Source organism: Telopea speciosissima, chromosome 9 (genome assembly GCF_018873765.1).
Source record: "Telopea speciosissima isolate NSW1024214 ecotype Mountain lineage chromosome 9, Tspe_v1, whole genome shotgun sequence".
Lineage (NCBI taxonomy): Eukaryota > Viridiplantae > Streptophyta > Magnoliopsida > Proteales > Proteaceae > Telopea > Telopea speciosissima.
The window spans coordinates 62,122,131-62,135,002 of record NC_057924.1 but is presented as its reverse complement, the minus strand read 5'-3'; the positions used below and the strand labels follow the sequence as shown (position 1 = coordinate 62,135,002).

Sequence of the window (12,872 nt, the reverse complement as noted above, 5' to 3'; positions counted from 1 at the left end):
GAATGTGAAATTGACCTGAAATGCATACCAAACACAACTTAAGTTTTTTTTTTATATCTGAAATAATATCAAGTATCAGAGAAGTAAGAGATGATGATTGAAGGTGAGACTGACAAGAGAATGGATTCTAGTTTGAAAACGGGTTAGGAGGATTTGAGTAAATTATAGGTATCAATAAAGTTCACAACTGATAGGAAAATAGCTGGTGGTTGAAGCCACAACAACCCTAGAGAAATTGAAATTGGAAACCCTTAATGCAAGAAGGTTGGTGTTTTCAAATTGAAGAATGAGAGTTGAAGGTATTTTTTTCATTTATGGTTTAGCGATTGCTCCTAGGTTCAAGCTGAACTTGAAGTAAGTGTTTGAAATGGTGTTTTAGTAATTTGATAATAAAGACAAATGCTAGTGTATTTGGTTGGTACTTTGCTAGTAGAGTGCAGCCTTCCAGGAGGTCACGAAGACATCCCTTCTTCCCTCCTTTACCCCGTCACTCTCTAATAACTACTCTCTTGTCTTGACCTTTTCAAGGCACCCCTTTCCCCCCTCCTCCCCCTTAAAAAAACTATATGTCAAGTTTCAATCCAATCAAATTATTAAGAAAATCGGGAATATGAAGAAAGTTCACAAGAAGAGGAGGGGGTGCATGGACATACATTCCGTAGATGCCTAACGGCTGGATTCCCACGTTTTACTTGTCAAATTACTCAAAGTTGTCAATTTTGGAGGAGGTATTGCTAGTTAAGATTGTTTAACCAAAAAGAAAAACTGTTAGGTAAGATTAAAGAAAGTGAGGGCTCCCCATTTATCAAAAAAAAAAAAAACCCAAATTCTTAGCAAATTTGTTAGATTTGTAAGTGGAGTTAGGTTAACATGAATTGTATTAACATAACAGTTCATAATAAAGACAAAAACCACTTAAAATGGAGTTTTTAAAGAAAAATGAGGACAAAACCGGCCGATACGATCGGTATATACACCGATTTTTAAGATTATGCTATCATATATTGCCATAATGTTTCTTTTTTTAAAATTAATGAAGAATAATTAGGTAGCCTTGATGTAAACACTAGTGTTGCTTGTAATCTTTCCAAGCTTGTTAATGAATCATTCTGTCATCTTTGTGGTTTAGTAATATCTCTCTCTCTCTCTCTAGATTTGAGGTTTTTGAAGCCACACATCAGTTTGTGCATATCCTCTGGTCGGGTTTCAAAAAGTTGATCCCTTGATATGTTTCAGGTGAATTAATAAACCCTCAGAAATTATGGTTGTCATGCACCATGATAGGACCACAAGCTATCCAAACATTATTATTGTACCTACCTACCTAAAAGGAAGAGGAGGTTGAGCTGGTTGGGTCAGCAAGCTTGGTTTACCAATTGGCAATTGTCCAACCCTAACCAAACCCCAAAACCACATAAGAATTATGGGAGAATGTTTTCTGTGCCGGAGGCACAGTCTGCGCGCAGACATATGGGGTGGGCGCAATGATCACCTTGCCCTGGGCACAGCCTGCCCTGCGGCACAGAAAACATGAGCCCTAAGAATTAATCAATTCAAACCCCTAAAACCTCAAGCAGGTTGATGGGTACTTTTTAAAAATATTTAGATACATAAATAAATAAATAAAAATGCAGGTCCTTGCAATGTGGCAAATTATTGGGCCAAATTTAAACCAATAAATGGAAAAAGGTCACCATCTTAATTTTTATATATATGTGAAATCTGGAGCCCAATATCAGTCATATAGCCCATCTGCAATTCAAACAATTATCACTATATTTTCAGCATTTTTCAATCAAAATCACCCAAAGTCATGTATTCTAGCTAATATTTTCCTTTATTTTAACTAGTGTAAAGTTAAATTGGGAACAAAAATCAAAATTGTTAAATATGTTGGGGAAAGTAAGTTCTATTATTTAAATTTAGGCACTTTCTAGGAATGCCAAATAAAATTTTTATAACAATGAATCTTACCTTATGCAATATGCGGGATTTCACTCCATTACAGAAGGGACTTAAGGTTACATGTTGAACTTGTAGCACAAGGTCAATACCTCTTAAGAAAATCAACATTTTATGAAGTTAGTGAGCACAAGTTAACCAACAATCCCTTAATGCATGAGATATATAACGAAATAATACACTCTACACTTGATAGGATTCAAAATCATAACTTACAAAAGAGTGAGAGGCCTCTAATCTCATCGGAAACCTTATTCTCCCTTCCAAAATGGTTTATTTTTAGATTTAGGAACCCTAATAATTTATACTACTGAACTTGCAAAGTGATAGGATCCTAGCTATTGGATGACCCTACTCAACTACTCTTATCTTTATCTCTTAAATAGAAATAATTACATTAAGGAATAATTAACATTAAGTCCACGTAGAAATAGTTTCCTTCGAATTTAATCATTCAACTTAATAATATCACATAATGGACCTACGGGTATAAATCTTGATCATAAATTGAACATAAAATCATTTAAAAAAACTTATAAAATACGATTATTAGTAAACAATAAATTTTAATTTTTTTTTGTAAACCATTTACAAACATGCCAATGAGTTTGGAATTTTTGTCTAATCACAATTAGATATATGTTTCAAGATATTCGTCTTAATCGAGAAGTGGATTCCTTATTTAACATCTCTTTCCATTAACAGAGACAAATAATATTCACCCAAAAAAAAAATCCAGTGTGCATTGATATATAATAAGGAAACTTTAACTGTTATTACACTAAATTAAATGCATAATATTCAACTGCGACGATAAGGACCTCTCATAATCAGGTCTTAAGATCAACCAAAAACCATTAATGGGAATCATGATCTTAATACATATGATAGTAATTGTATTCAAGAATCTCATGCGATCTAGTTTGATACACATATAATTATGAGCACTCGTATTTGTGTTTGAAATCTCCATTGTCATGAACACACAATATGACTCCTATTTGAACAAAAATGTTTAGCTGTGTCTTTAGTTAAATAAATTCTTATTAAATTGTTTAATTAAAGTTTAATAGACAAATAAATCTTAAATCAATTTATTATTAAACTATTTAACTTAAGTCTGATGAACACATAAATCCAACACGCACCACCTGCCACATGATGTGTCACCCTTAAAATAAAAATAATCCTATGACATCTCACGATGATTTAATCTTGGTTAGGAGACTTAAGAGTAGAAAAAATGCTCAACCCTGATTGACCTTAAAGAACTCTTTTAAAGAACAAAATAAAACAAAAAGAAAAAAACTAAACAAAAAGAAACACCAAATATAGTTGGTGTGTTTAACGGGCCAACCAATACCTTGTCTATCGAAGCTTTGGGAATGTTGCAGTCTTCTATTTCTATTTGTAGCATTCCAAGCATTTGACCAAAACCTCATCCCTAGGCGTATCGGACAAAGAGTATTTTTTATATTTGAACATTGGAAAAAAACATGAAAGGAATCTGAAATCTGAATCCTAATCCATCTTTATTTTTCAAGCTAGTTTTCCTTGTTCCTTGGTTTCCTTCAATTCATTGTTTTCTAAAAAATAAGTTTATGCATTGAAGGCTGGCACCACCAACCAAAGTCTCAAGTACACCTACTTCATTAGAAAATGCACTCTATATCTATATTGCTAGTTTTTTTGTTTTTTTAAAAAAGGAAAAGAATCTTATATAATATAAAAAGGGGGGATTTACATCCGATGGTAAAATTGGCCTGCCGCATTTCTGGTAACAAGATGTTGCAAGGGGTGAGGAAGATCGTCTATACAGAACTGCACTTCACTGGGAAACTGCATAAAATTCGCCAGCCAGTCTGCACAGTGGTTGGCCTCCCTATAACAAAAACTGAAGGAGGACGCTATGAAAGATTGAGCTATACATTTAATGGAAAACACCAAATCCCAGCCCCACCAGTGCGGAGCGGCATGCCCATTAATGGAGTTAATTGCCGATTTAGAGTCGGATTGGACGTGCACTTTGCTGAACCCCATGTCTCTGGCCATTTGGATACCGCATAAAATAGCATGAAGCTCAGCCTGGAAAACAGTAATGGAAAGGAGAGCACCTACTTTTGCAAAAATGGCGTCTCCATACTGAAATCTGCCAATACAACCGTATCCGCCCATCCCATCTCTAAAGGAGCCGACGCAGTTAATTGCGAGCACACCTCTGTGAGGCCGAATCCACTTGGACATCCTGAGCTTCCTCGGTGAGAATTCAATTTTGATGCCCCAGGTATGAAAGAACTTTCTGTTGTAGGGGTTATCTTTGGCTTTCACAGCCCGCTTGCCGACTCTGAGCCTGGTATCTTGGATAATTTTGGATGTGATAGCTGCAGCGGTTTCACTCGGGTTCCTGTGCATTCTAGAGTTTCTTTCTCCCCACAGCCTATAAACGGTGGCGCAAAGGCTGAATTTCTTAATGGTCTGGGCATGCTGGTATCCTTTGAAGTGCTTTAATAACCACTCAAGCTCTTCTTGCCAAATGTGAGAAGGGGTTCTATTATAGCTATTAGATGCTAAGATATTGGACCAGATAGAAGAATCGAAAGGGCAGGAGCATAGCAGATGTTCGAAGGTTTCAGGAGCTGAACCACAGAAAGTGCAAAGGGGGTCATCAACAAGTCCCCAGGAGAAGAGTTTAACTTTGGTTGTAAGGCTTCCTCGTATAGCCAACCAGGTAATAAAATTGAATCTTGGCATCCAATTTTTGAACCACACCAAATCATGCCATCGAACATGGTGCACATTTTGTTTGATAGCCTTGAGGCAACTTGCACGAGTGAACTTCCCTTTTGGGTTGTCGGTCCATATTGGAGTGTCTTGCATCAGGCCCTGGTGGATTTTAATCTGCTTGATCTCTTCCCAACAACTTCTGAGGAGACCATCCATAGGCTGGGAAAGTTCCATGAGTGGTCAGACATGAGAAGAGAAACTTTGTCATGCTTGGATCTACCAAGGGCCATTGAAATAAGGATGCCTGGTTGAGCCAAAGGTCGGTGGTCAATCCAGGGGTCATACCATAAAGAAATCCTCTACCCATTTTGGATCAAATATCAAATACTCAGGGAAGCCTAGGCCTAGTCTGAAGAACATACTTCAGTGTTGGAGAGGCCGCAGGGGGAATATCTTTTTACCAGACAGAATCAGAGGAGAACCACTTCAATTTAATCCAAGTGACCCAAAGATAGGGCTTATCAACAATTAGCGCCCACAAGTGCTTCATTAAGGCAACGGAGTTCATGCTTTCAATTCTGGGAATGTTGAGCCCGCCCTCTTCGTAGGTAGTGCAGACATCCTTCCAAGCGACTTTGTAAATTCCGATGGACTGATGGCCGAAACCACACAAACTTGGCCAGCAGCCTCTCGATCTCCGTGGTAATGGATTGCGGGAACTTGAGGACCTGGGCCTAGTAAGAAATAGTCCCTAGCTAGCAACACCGACCTGATACGCTGTAAGCGCCCTGCGAAAAAGAGTAGTTTACCTTTCCAAGAAGCCAGACGATACGAGAGCTTGGATAGAAGGGGGCATAATCCTCATGACAAAGCCTCTTGGAGCACAGGGGAACACCCAAATAGCGAATGGGAAAGGAGCCTTTAGGGATGTGGAGAAGGTTGGAGATGTAGGAACGGGTGGAAGAGTCACAGTTTGAGAAGAAGATAGCCGACTTTTGGCAATTGATAGAGAGGCCTGAAACTATGGCAAAGGAATCTAAAGTGGATAAGATTGTAGTGGCTGAATGGGTGGTGGCTCGAGTAAAGAGGAAGAGATCATCCGCGAAGCAGAGGATAACAAGCTTCGTATGGTTGCAGTCTTGATGCAACTCCAAGGAATTGGAGTCCACTGCTTCTCGAAAAAGGTCCGTCAGGTGGTGCATAGCAATAATGAAGAGGAGGGGAAATAGGGGGCATCCTTGGCGCAAGCCACGGTTGCCCCAAAACTGATGGGACTGGGAGCCATTAATGGTAACTACGAAGCTCGGGTTAGTCACACACTCAACCAACCAAGCAATGAAAGAGGGGGGGAAATTAAGGCTATGGAGGAGAGTGAAAGGAAGCTCCATTGTATGGAGTCGAATGCCTTACGAATGTCGAGCTTGGTCGCGAGTCTAGGCATACCCTTGGGGAGGTGGTATTGGTGAAGGAGTTGTTGACACAATAAGATGTTGTCGATAATATCCCGGCCCTAGATGAAAGCAGCTTGGTTGGGCTCGATATGCTTGTCAAGGACTTCCTGGATTCTATTACCGAGGAGGTTGGCTATGTACCGATAGATCATGTTGCTGATGGAAATTGGTCTAAAATCCCCAACCTCCCCCTTGGGGATAAGGATCATCCGAGAAAGCTTTAGCTCTTGGAGCATCTTTCGGCTATGGAAGAAATCGAGGATGGTTGTATATAGGTCCTCGCCGATGATATCTGATGCAGCTTTGAAGAACTTCGGACCAATCCATCGGTGTCGAACGCAAAGTCATTATCGTATTTGAAGACAATAGCCTTAATCTCAATGGCGAAGAAAGGTCTGGCCATATTGTTGGATTCCGCATTAGTGAGTAAACACTCTAGGGGAGGGTACAAAGGAGTTGAGGTGATCTGGGGGTTGCTGCCGAAGATCTGGCTAAAATAGTCGATCGCTGCAGTTCTGATCTCACCTTCATCTTCCAGGTACTCACCATTATCTTTTCGGATTGTACTGATCCTGTTAAAACTGCAGCGATTCATTAAGGAGCGGTGGATTGTAATAATCTTATTGTATGCTAGTCTTTTTGTTACAAATAATTTGAACTACTAATATAAAGAGATCTTCCCTTGTGATATCTAATAGATATGATAAAAAATAAAAAACTCAGGCTTCGTGTCTTTTGCATGTGAGAGGGGATAAAAAAACACTAAAAAGTATATTGCTAAGGCTCCATTAGGTCAAAAGTAAAATAAAATTTTTATTTTTAAAGAGTATATTAGACTTGGTGTCTTTTAGAATGTGGGTATTTGAGCCATCCATATCTTTTGGGGCATGGAGATCCATAGTGCCCAACTTGGATGATACAATAGTGAAAATGATCTCAATCAAAAGGGTTGGTAAAAATGTCAGCCAGTTGTTCCTTAGTAGTTACATAACATTTCTCAAGTGTGCCTAATTGAATCTGATCACATATAAAGTGACAATTGAGTTCATTCTGCTCAATACTCTCATGAAATATAGATTAAAGGCTACGTGAAGAGAAGCTCGACTATCACAAAAAAGTTAAATTGGTTGTGAATGAGAAACACCAAGGTCTAGTGGTACTTGGTTGTTATATATAACATCTTAGAAAGTAAAAGTATTATCAATTTTGTTGCCTGTAGATGTTAATTATTTTTGTTTTCTCGAATACCAAAAAGATAAAAGAATAGGGATAGAGAACACTGCTTTGTCGTATGCACATGGGCCAATGAGAGCACGTGCCCAAGCATGCAACATGGGGGCAGGGTGATCATTTTGCCACCCCTATTCTGGGCATAGGGGGCATGTGACCAAGCAACATTCTTTTTTCCCAAAAGATTTTTTGTTTTTGAGTAGTCCTTACTAAAGATATTTCTATATATAGATTTGTTTGTCTATTAAAGCTGCAACCTATTTTAATTAGATCAATTTCAACGCAAGGAGACTTATCCAGAAAATAGTAATAGCAGGGGTTCACATGTAGTGTATTTGTTGTAGACTTGTAGGGAATGTATTTCAAGAATGAATTCCATAAAAAAATTATACAAGGATATGAAACAAGTATAACAACATGAAGATACATATGCAAACATATGTCAACATTTTCAAACAAATTTTATTGGGTTTTTTTTTTTTTTTGTCATGTTCAAAAGTTAAAATATTGTTTATTTCTTGGATTCAAACTTGTTTCTTTGAAAAATATTTTATTATTAGAGGCTATTTCTTTAGTACTCAGTTGTTAGATTACTATGTTAGAAACCCCACTCACTACAAACTTTGCAAATCGAGTGGATAGAGATATAGAAAAATAAGTTAACAAGTCGACCAAAAAATTTCTTCACTTAAGCAACTGTTCTTTATGGGGAAAATTGATCCATTAGTTCTAAGGTTGACTAGATAGGATATTGAAAAATAAGTTAACAAGTAGAACAAAAAATTTCTTCACTAACTCTGTTTGTTTCAGTGTAAAATTTTATTTGGATTCATTTAAAAAAATTTCAGTCAAAAAAATTTCAGTCGTAAAATTTTAAATGTTGAAAAGTATCCTAATATTTATTTTTAGATGGAAACAAACATTAGAAAATTTTTCAACATATAAAATTTTACATTTATGAAGTAAAATTTACCGTGAAAAAATTTTCAGGTAAAATTTTACGCCGAAACAAACGGAGCCTTAAGCAACTGTTTTATGGGGAAATTGATCCGTTAATTCTATGGTTGACTGGATAGGATTGATAGTGATATAGGCAAATGAGTTACCAGGTTAAATTTTATTTTTTATTTTTTATATTTTTTTATAATATTTTGAGAAGAGAAATGCTTAAGATTTTGTTTAGTTTTAGGTAAGAACTATGTAAATGGAAAATTTCAAGTAATAAATAATAGAGAAAAAAGATTTTGTCCAAAAGTGCTTGTGCTTCCACATGCGTTCTCATGGGCCCTCATGCTGGTGCAGGAGGAGTGCTCCTGGACAAAAAATTGGATCCAGATCTTTTACAGCACGGGTTGCCCGTCTTGTTGTGTTGCGCAGACATAAGGCGATGCGCATTGACCGCCTTACCCCCGCCCAAGTGCCTTGCCCAAGTGGGGGTAAGGCGGTTATTGTGCGTGGCCCTGTGTCTGCGCAGCACAGGCAGGATAGGGTAACGCGCCGTCAAAGATCTGTGTTGCAAAAAACTCTCCCCATAACTAATATCCTAAATCATTTGCATAGACTTTGCTTCCAAAAAAGACAAAAATTATGTACCTTTTACCTAGAGCCAAACAAAACCAAACCTAAAACACACAACAAAAATATTTACAATGGTGAAACATAGTCCATAGCCCAAAGGAGGAACATGACCAATAAAAATCACTAGATGACCCAAAAGCAAGAAAAACAACAATAGCATAGATAAGGACACAACTAGGGATGTAAACGGATCGGATTCGGATCGGATACGGATCGGATGTGATCGAGCCGGATATTCCTGGCCGATTCGGATACCTCTAAACGGATTCGATGCGATCGAATTCGGATTTTCGACCATCCGCTTACATCTCGCCTTGTGTAACCCGACCTTCCTCCCCTAGTGGATACAATTCACTCTCAATCCATATCTCTTAGATCATGATTCTCTTTTCATCATATTCTAGAACCTGTTGAATCTTAAAAAACCCTCAAAATCATTATTTACTTAATTTTTTATTATTAAGTATTCGGATTTTTTTTCGGACGGATTTTAATCGGAGTATTCGGATTATTTCCCGGATATCTCTAAACGAATACGGATGCCCCTAAACGGACACGGATGCAGATTCGGATTCGGATTTCGGTTATCCATTTACATCCCTAGACACAACCCTCCTATACACAAAAACAAACAAAAAATGAAGGAAAATAATCTTACAAGAACCTAAAATTTAAATACAGTCTCTAATCTCCACAGAGTTTAGAGTTGTCCCAAAAATTAGATATCACAATCAATGCATCCGGGTTCTGTTTCCATTTTGCACTTGGTTGGCTATCGGTGGTTGGGTTATAGAGTTTTAGCAAATATGAGAGTTCATGGGCTAGCTCATAAAAAATTATGGGCTGATAGAAACTAATTGGGCTACAAGGGCTTGAAAACCTGCATTGGGCTATTCTTTACGCTGAAACTAGTTATTGATATTTTAACAAAAGGAGATGGTTCTTTTTCCGAGAGCGCAGCCTACACCAGTGCTTCCTGTTTCTGTCTCTCCCCTCCAAAAACCAAAGGGTAAGGATACTTTTTCATAGGGGAGGAGAGAGATAGACACATGGAAGCGCTGGCGTATGCCAAGCTGCCGGACCGAGTTCTTTAATTTTGAGGTATCATTTGTCACGCCTTAGTTGGATCACACTTACATTACCTATGTATTTGTGGGTTCCCTTCTTTTATGATTCTCACAACCATATGATAATGATAAACAAGCATAAAGAAATCTTACAACGATATTTTACATTATATATTTATTGTCTACAAAAAAAATATTAGAAAAATTTTTCAACAAGTAATAATTTACATAAGGGAGAAAAGGTTGGACACGCTGTTGACTTTCTTGGAGTTAGTGACTGTGCCCAATGAAGAGAGCGTGATATAGAAAGTGCAAGGGAATCATTTCCATGAAAGGTGAGAAAGACAGAGACTCACGCTAAGCACAACACTGACGTGCCCAACCTTTATTTATTACATAAACATAAAAGAAACCTGAATTAAATATGTTCCTAATGACACCTTTGCTGTTCTCTTTTTATGTCCTATTCACCTAGATGGATGATTGAAGCTTGAGAGGAACTAAAAAGTTTGTATCAATTAATTAATGATTTGTTCAGACAAATGGGTTCGTTAAAGTGCAATTGAAAAGACGTGGCTTATGATGCACACAGATCTTTTCTTTTACGATGCGTTGCCCTGTTCTACCTGTGCCGCTGTGCAGACATGGGGTCACGTGTAATGACCACTTCATTCTAGTAGAGCAAGGCACTTTGATAGGAGTAAGGTGATCAATGCACGTCACAAAAATACGAATTATTAATCAACTTATATGGATGCACGAAGGTGAACAGTTAAACAATACAAATTCTAACTCTTAACCAGCAAAGAAGAAACACAAGAAGTCCCATAATCTTATCCCATCAGTGGGATGTGGCCCGATGCATACATCATAACTGGATTAAGTAGAAATAACCTCAACTTTCTTTCTAGGAAGTTTGAAAATAAAAGTTTATTTAAAAAAAAAACAAAAACAAAAAAACTAATTAATGATAACTTAGGATAGAGAATAAGGTTTGCAAGAAGGTAAGAAGTAGCAGCACGATTCCAGCAAAGACGGAAATTATTGTCCATGGATTGTTGAAGTAGTCACGCTTCAGTGTCGCACGCCACTTATGCCAACTAGTTCCATAATAAGTATTAACTTTATGGCAAAGTCCCACATAATAGAATTTATGGAGAGTACCACCATTCCATACCCTGCTAAAGAAAAGGGAAGCATCTTCTTCAGTGCTCAACCAGTTCTCTAATATTCCTTCCACTCCTAGTAAATGCACATCCTTTGATGAGTTTATGAGTCGATCCAAAAATACAACATAAGATGTGATTCTGCTAGGCAATAAATAACAACACTGCTCATAAGCAATCAGGTTCCGAAACAGACGTTCTGTACTTCCCTGAATTAACAATGGTGGTATTTCCATCACCCCATCTTTGAATCTTATATTCAATATTTCTTTAGGGTTACCTTTCTTGAATTTGATTCCAACCTCTACAAGATCTGTAACAGAAGGAATTACTTCCCAGTATTCATTCTTCTCCAATATTGTCAACTCTACATCTGTAGAAGAAACTGAAATTATGCTGTTCCACAGCAAGTGAAGTAAATGTTTGGTTTCATCAACTCTAAAGCTCGATTTAGCAGGAACTGTCATTGGCATCATAGTATCAAAGAAACCAAGTGCAAGTTCCACAAGGGAAGGGCTTCTTTGTAGAGGAGACACAGTTAGGTCGAATAAACATTCAAGAACAAACCATGGAATTTGGTTTTCAAGTAACATCAAATCAACTCGCAAGTAACTGTCCATCCAATTAGGTGTACTGGATATGAGATCTTCGTCGTCGTCGTCGTATCTTAATTGTCCTTTCTTGCGGAAAAGTTCAATGATGAAACAACCATCAAGTAACAGCATTTCAACGAACTCATATTTGTCAAGGCCGATCAATTGTTCTGCATAACACTCACGTGCACGTTCTTCCAACTGCCAAATGGCTCGTGTTAATATCCTTAAATTTGTCTGTGAAGTTGGTGCCCGATGAAGGAGGCCATGCAAATACCATAGTTTGAATTCTTCCATGTTCTTCAAGTTTTCATAACCATGGTGAAAGGGACCAATTGAGACTAAATTAGGAGCAAAAGCACCTTCATTTTGTCGACAGAATACATGAGGAACTCTGAAGATAGAAGCTCGAGTTGACAATGGAGGCTCAGGACTAAGCTTTGCTTCGATTGAAGATGCTAATACTACTTCATCCACATCCATAATTCTCTGTAAAAAGTTCTTCCTAACTTTTGGTAGCTAGAAAGTTATGGCCTTTTAAGAGTTCTGAAAATGGAAGCATGAAACAGACAGATGAACAAAATAATTTAAAATCGCTTAGAACAACATTTAGCCGATCCCGGGGAATATAGAGTCAAATGAGAAACCAAAAATGGCTTCTCATTGGTATATATAGTTTATATTTATATTCATGACCTATTTATGAATAATCAATTATGATAATAGGTTATGGGTTATAAACAATTATCATTTGATTACCACGTGATTATATAATCAAAAATAGGTTTGGTATGCTTAAGAGAAAGATATATCATGTATATTATGGTAGGGTCTAGGTGGGGTTGGAGAAAGAGGGGGACAAAAGAGAGGCTTTATTCTAATTTTCGTTAATTTTACCAATTTACCTCATTTAAATAGCAATTCTGCATATGTTCATTAAGGGTACCCACATAAACAAACATTAACAGCCCTTATGATGATAAATCATAAGCAATTCTTGAGCTGTTTATGAATTTATGGTTATATTGATTTATTTAATGAAAAATAGGAAGCATAAATCAAACCAAACACACTGATTTATGTTTTTGTGTCAGATAAACA

The 12,872-nt window shown here is 37.3% G+C and overlaps 1 protein-coding gene across 1 annotated transcript; it reads right to left on the bottom strand.

Annotated features, from left to right (window-relative positions):
* Positions 1 to 10,965: 10,965 nt before the first annotated feature.
* On the bottom strand, positions 10,966 to 12,319 carry LOC122640344 (UPF0481 protein At3g47200-like). The gene has a single exon (XM_043833504.1). The coding sequence runs from the start codon at positions 12,252 to 12,254 to the stop codon at positions 10,977 to 10,979; it is 1,278 nt and encodes a 425-aa protein (XP_043689439.1). The 5' UTR covers positions 12,255 to 12,319; the 3' UTR covers positions 10,966 to 10,976.
* Between the last annotated feature and the right edge of the window lie 553 nt (positions 12,320 to 12,872).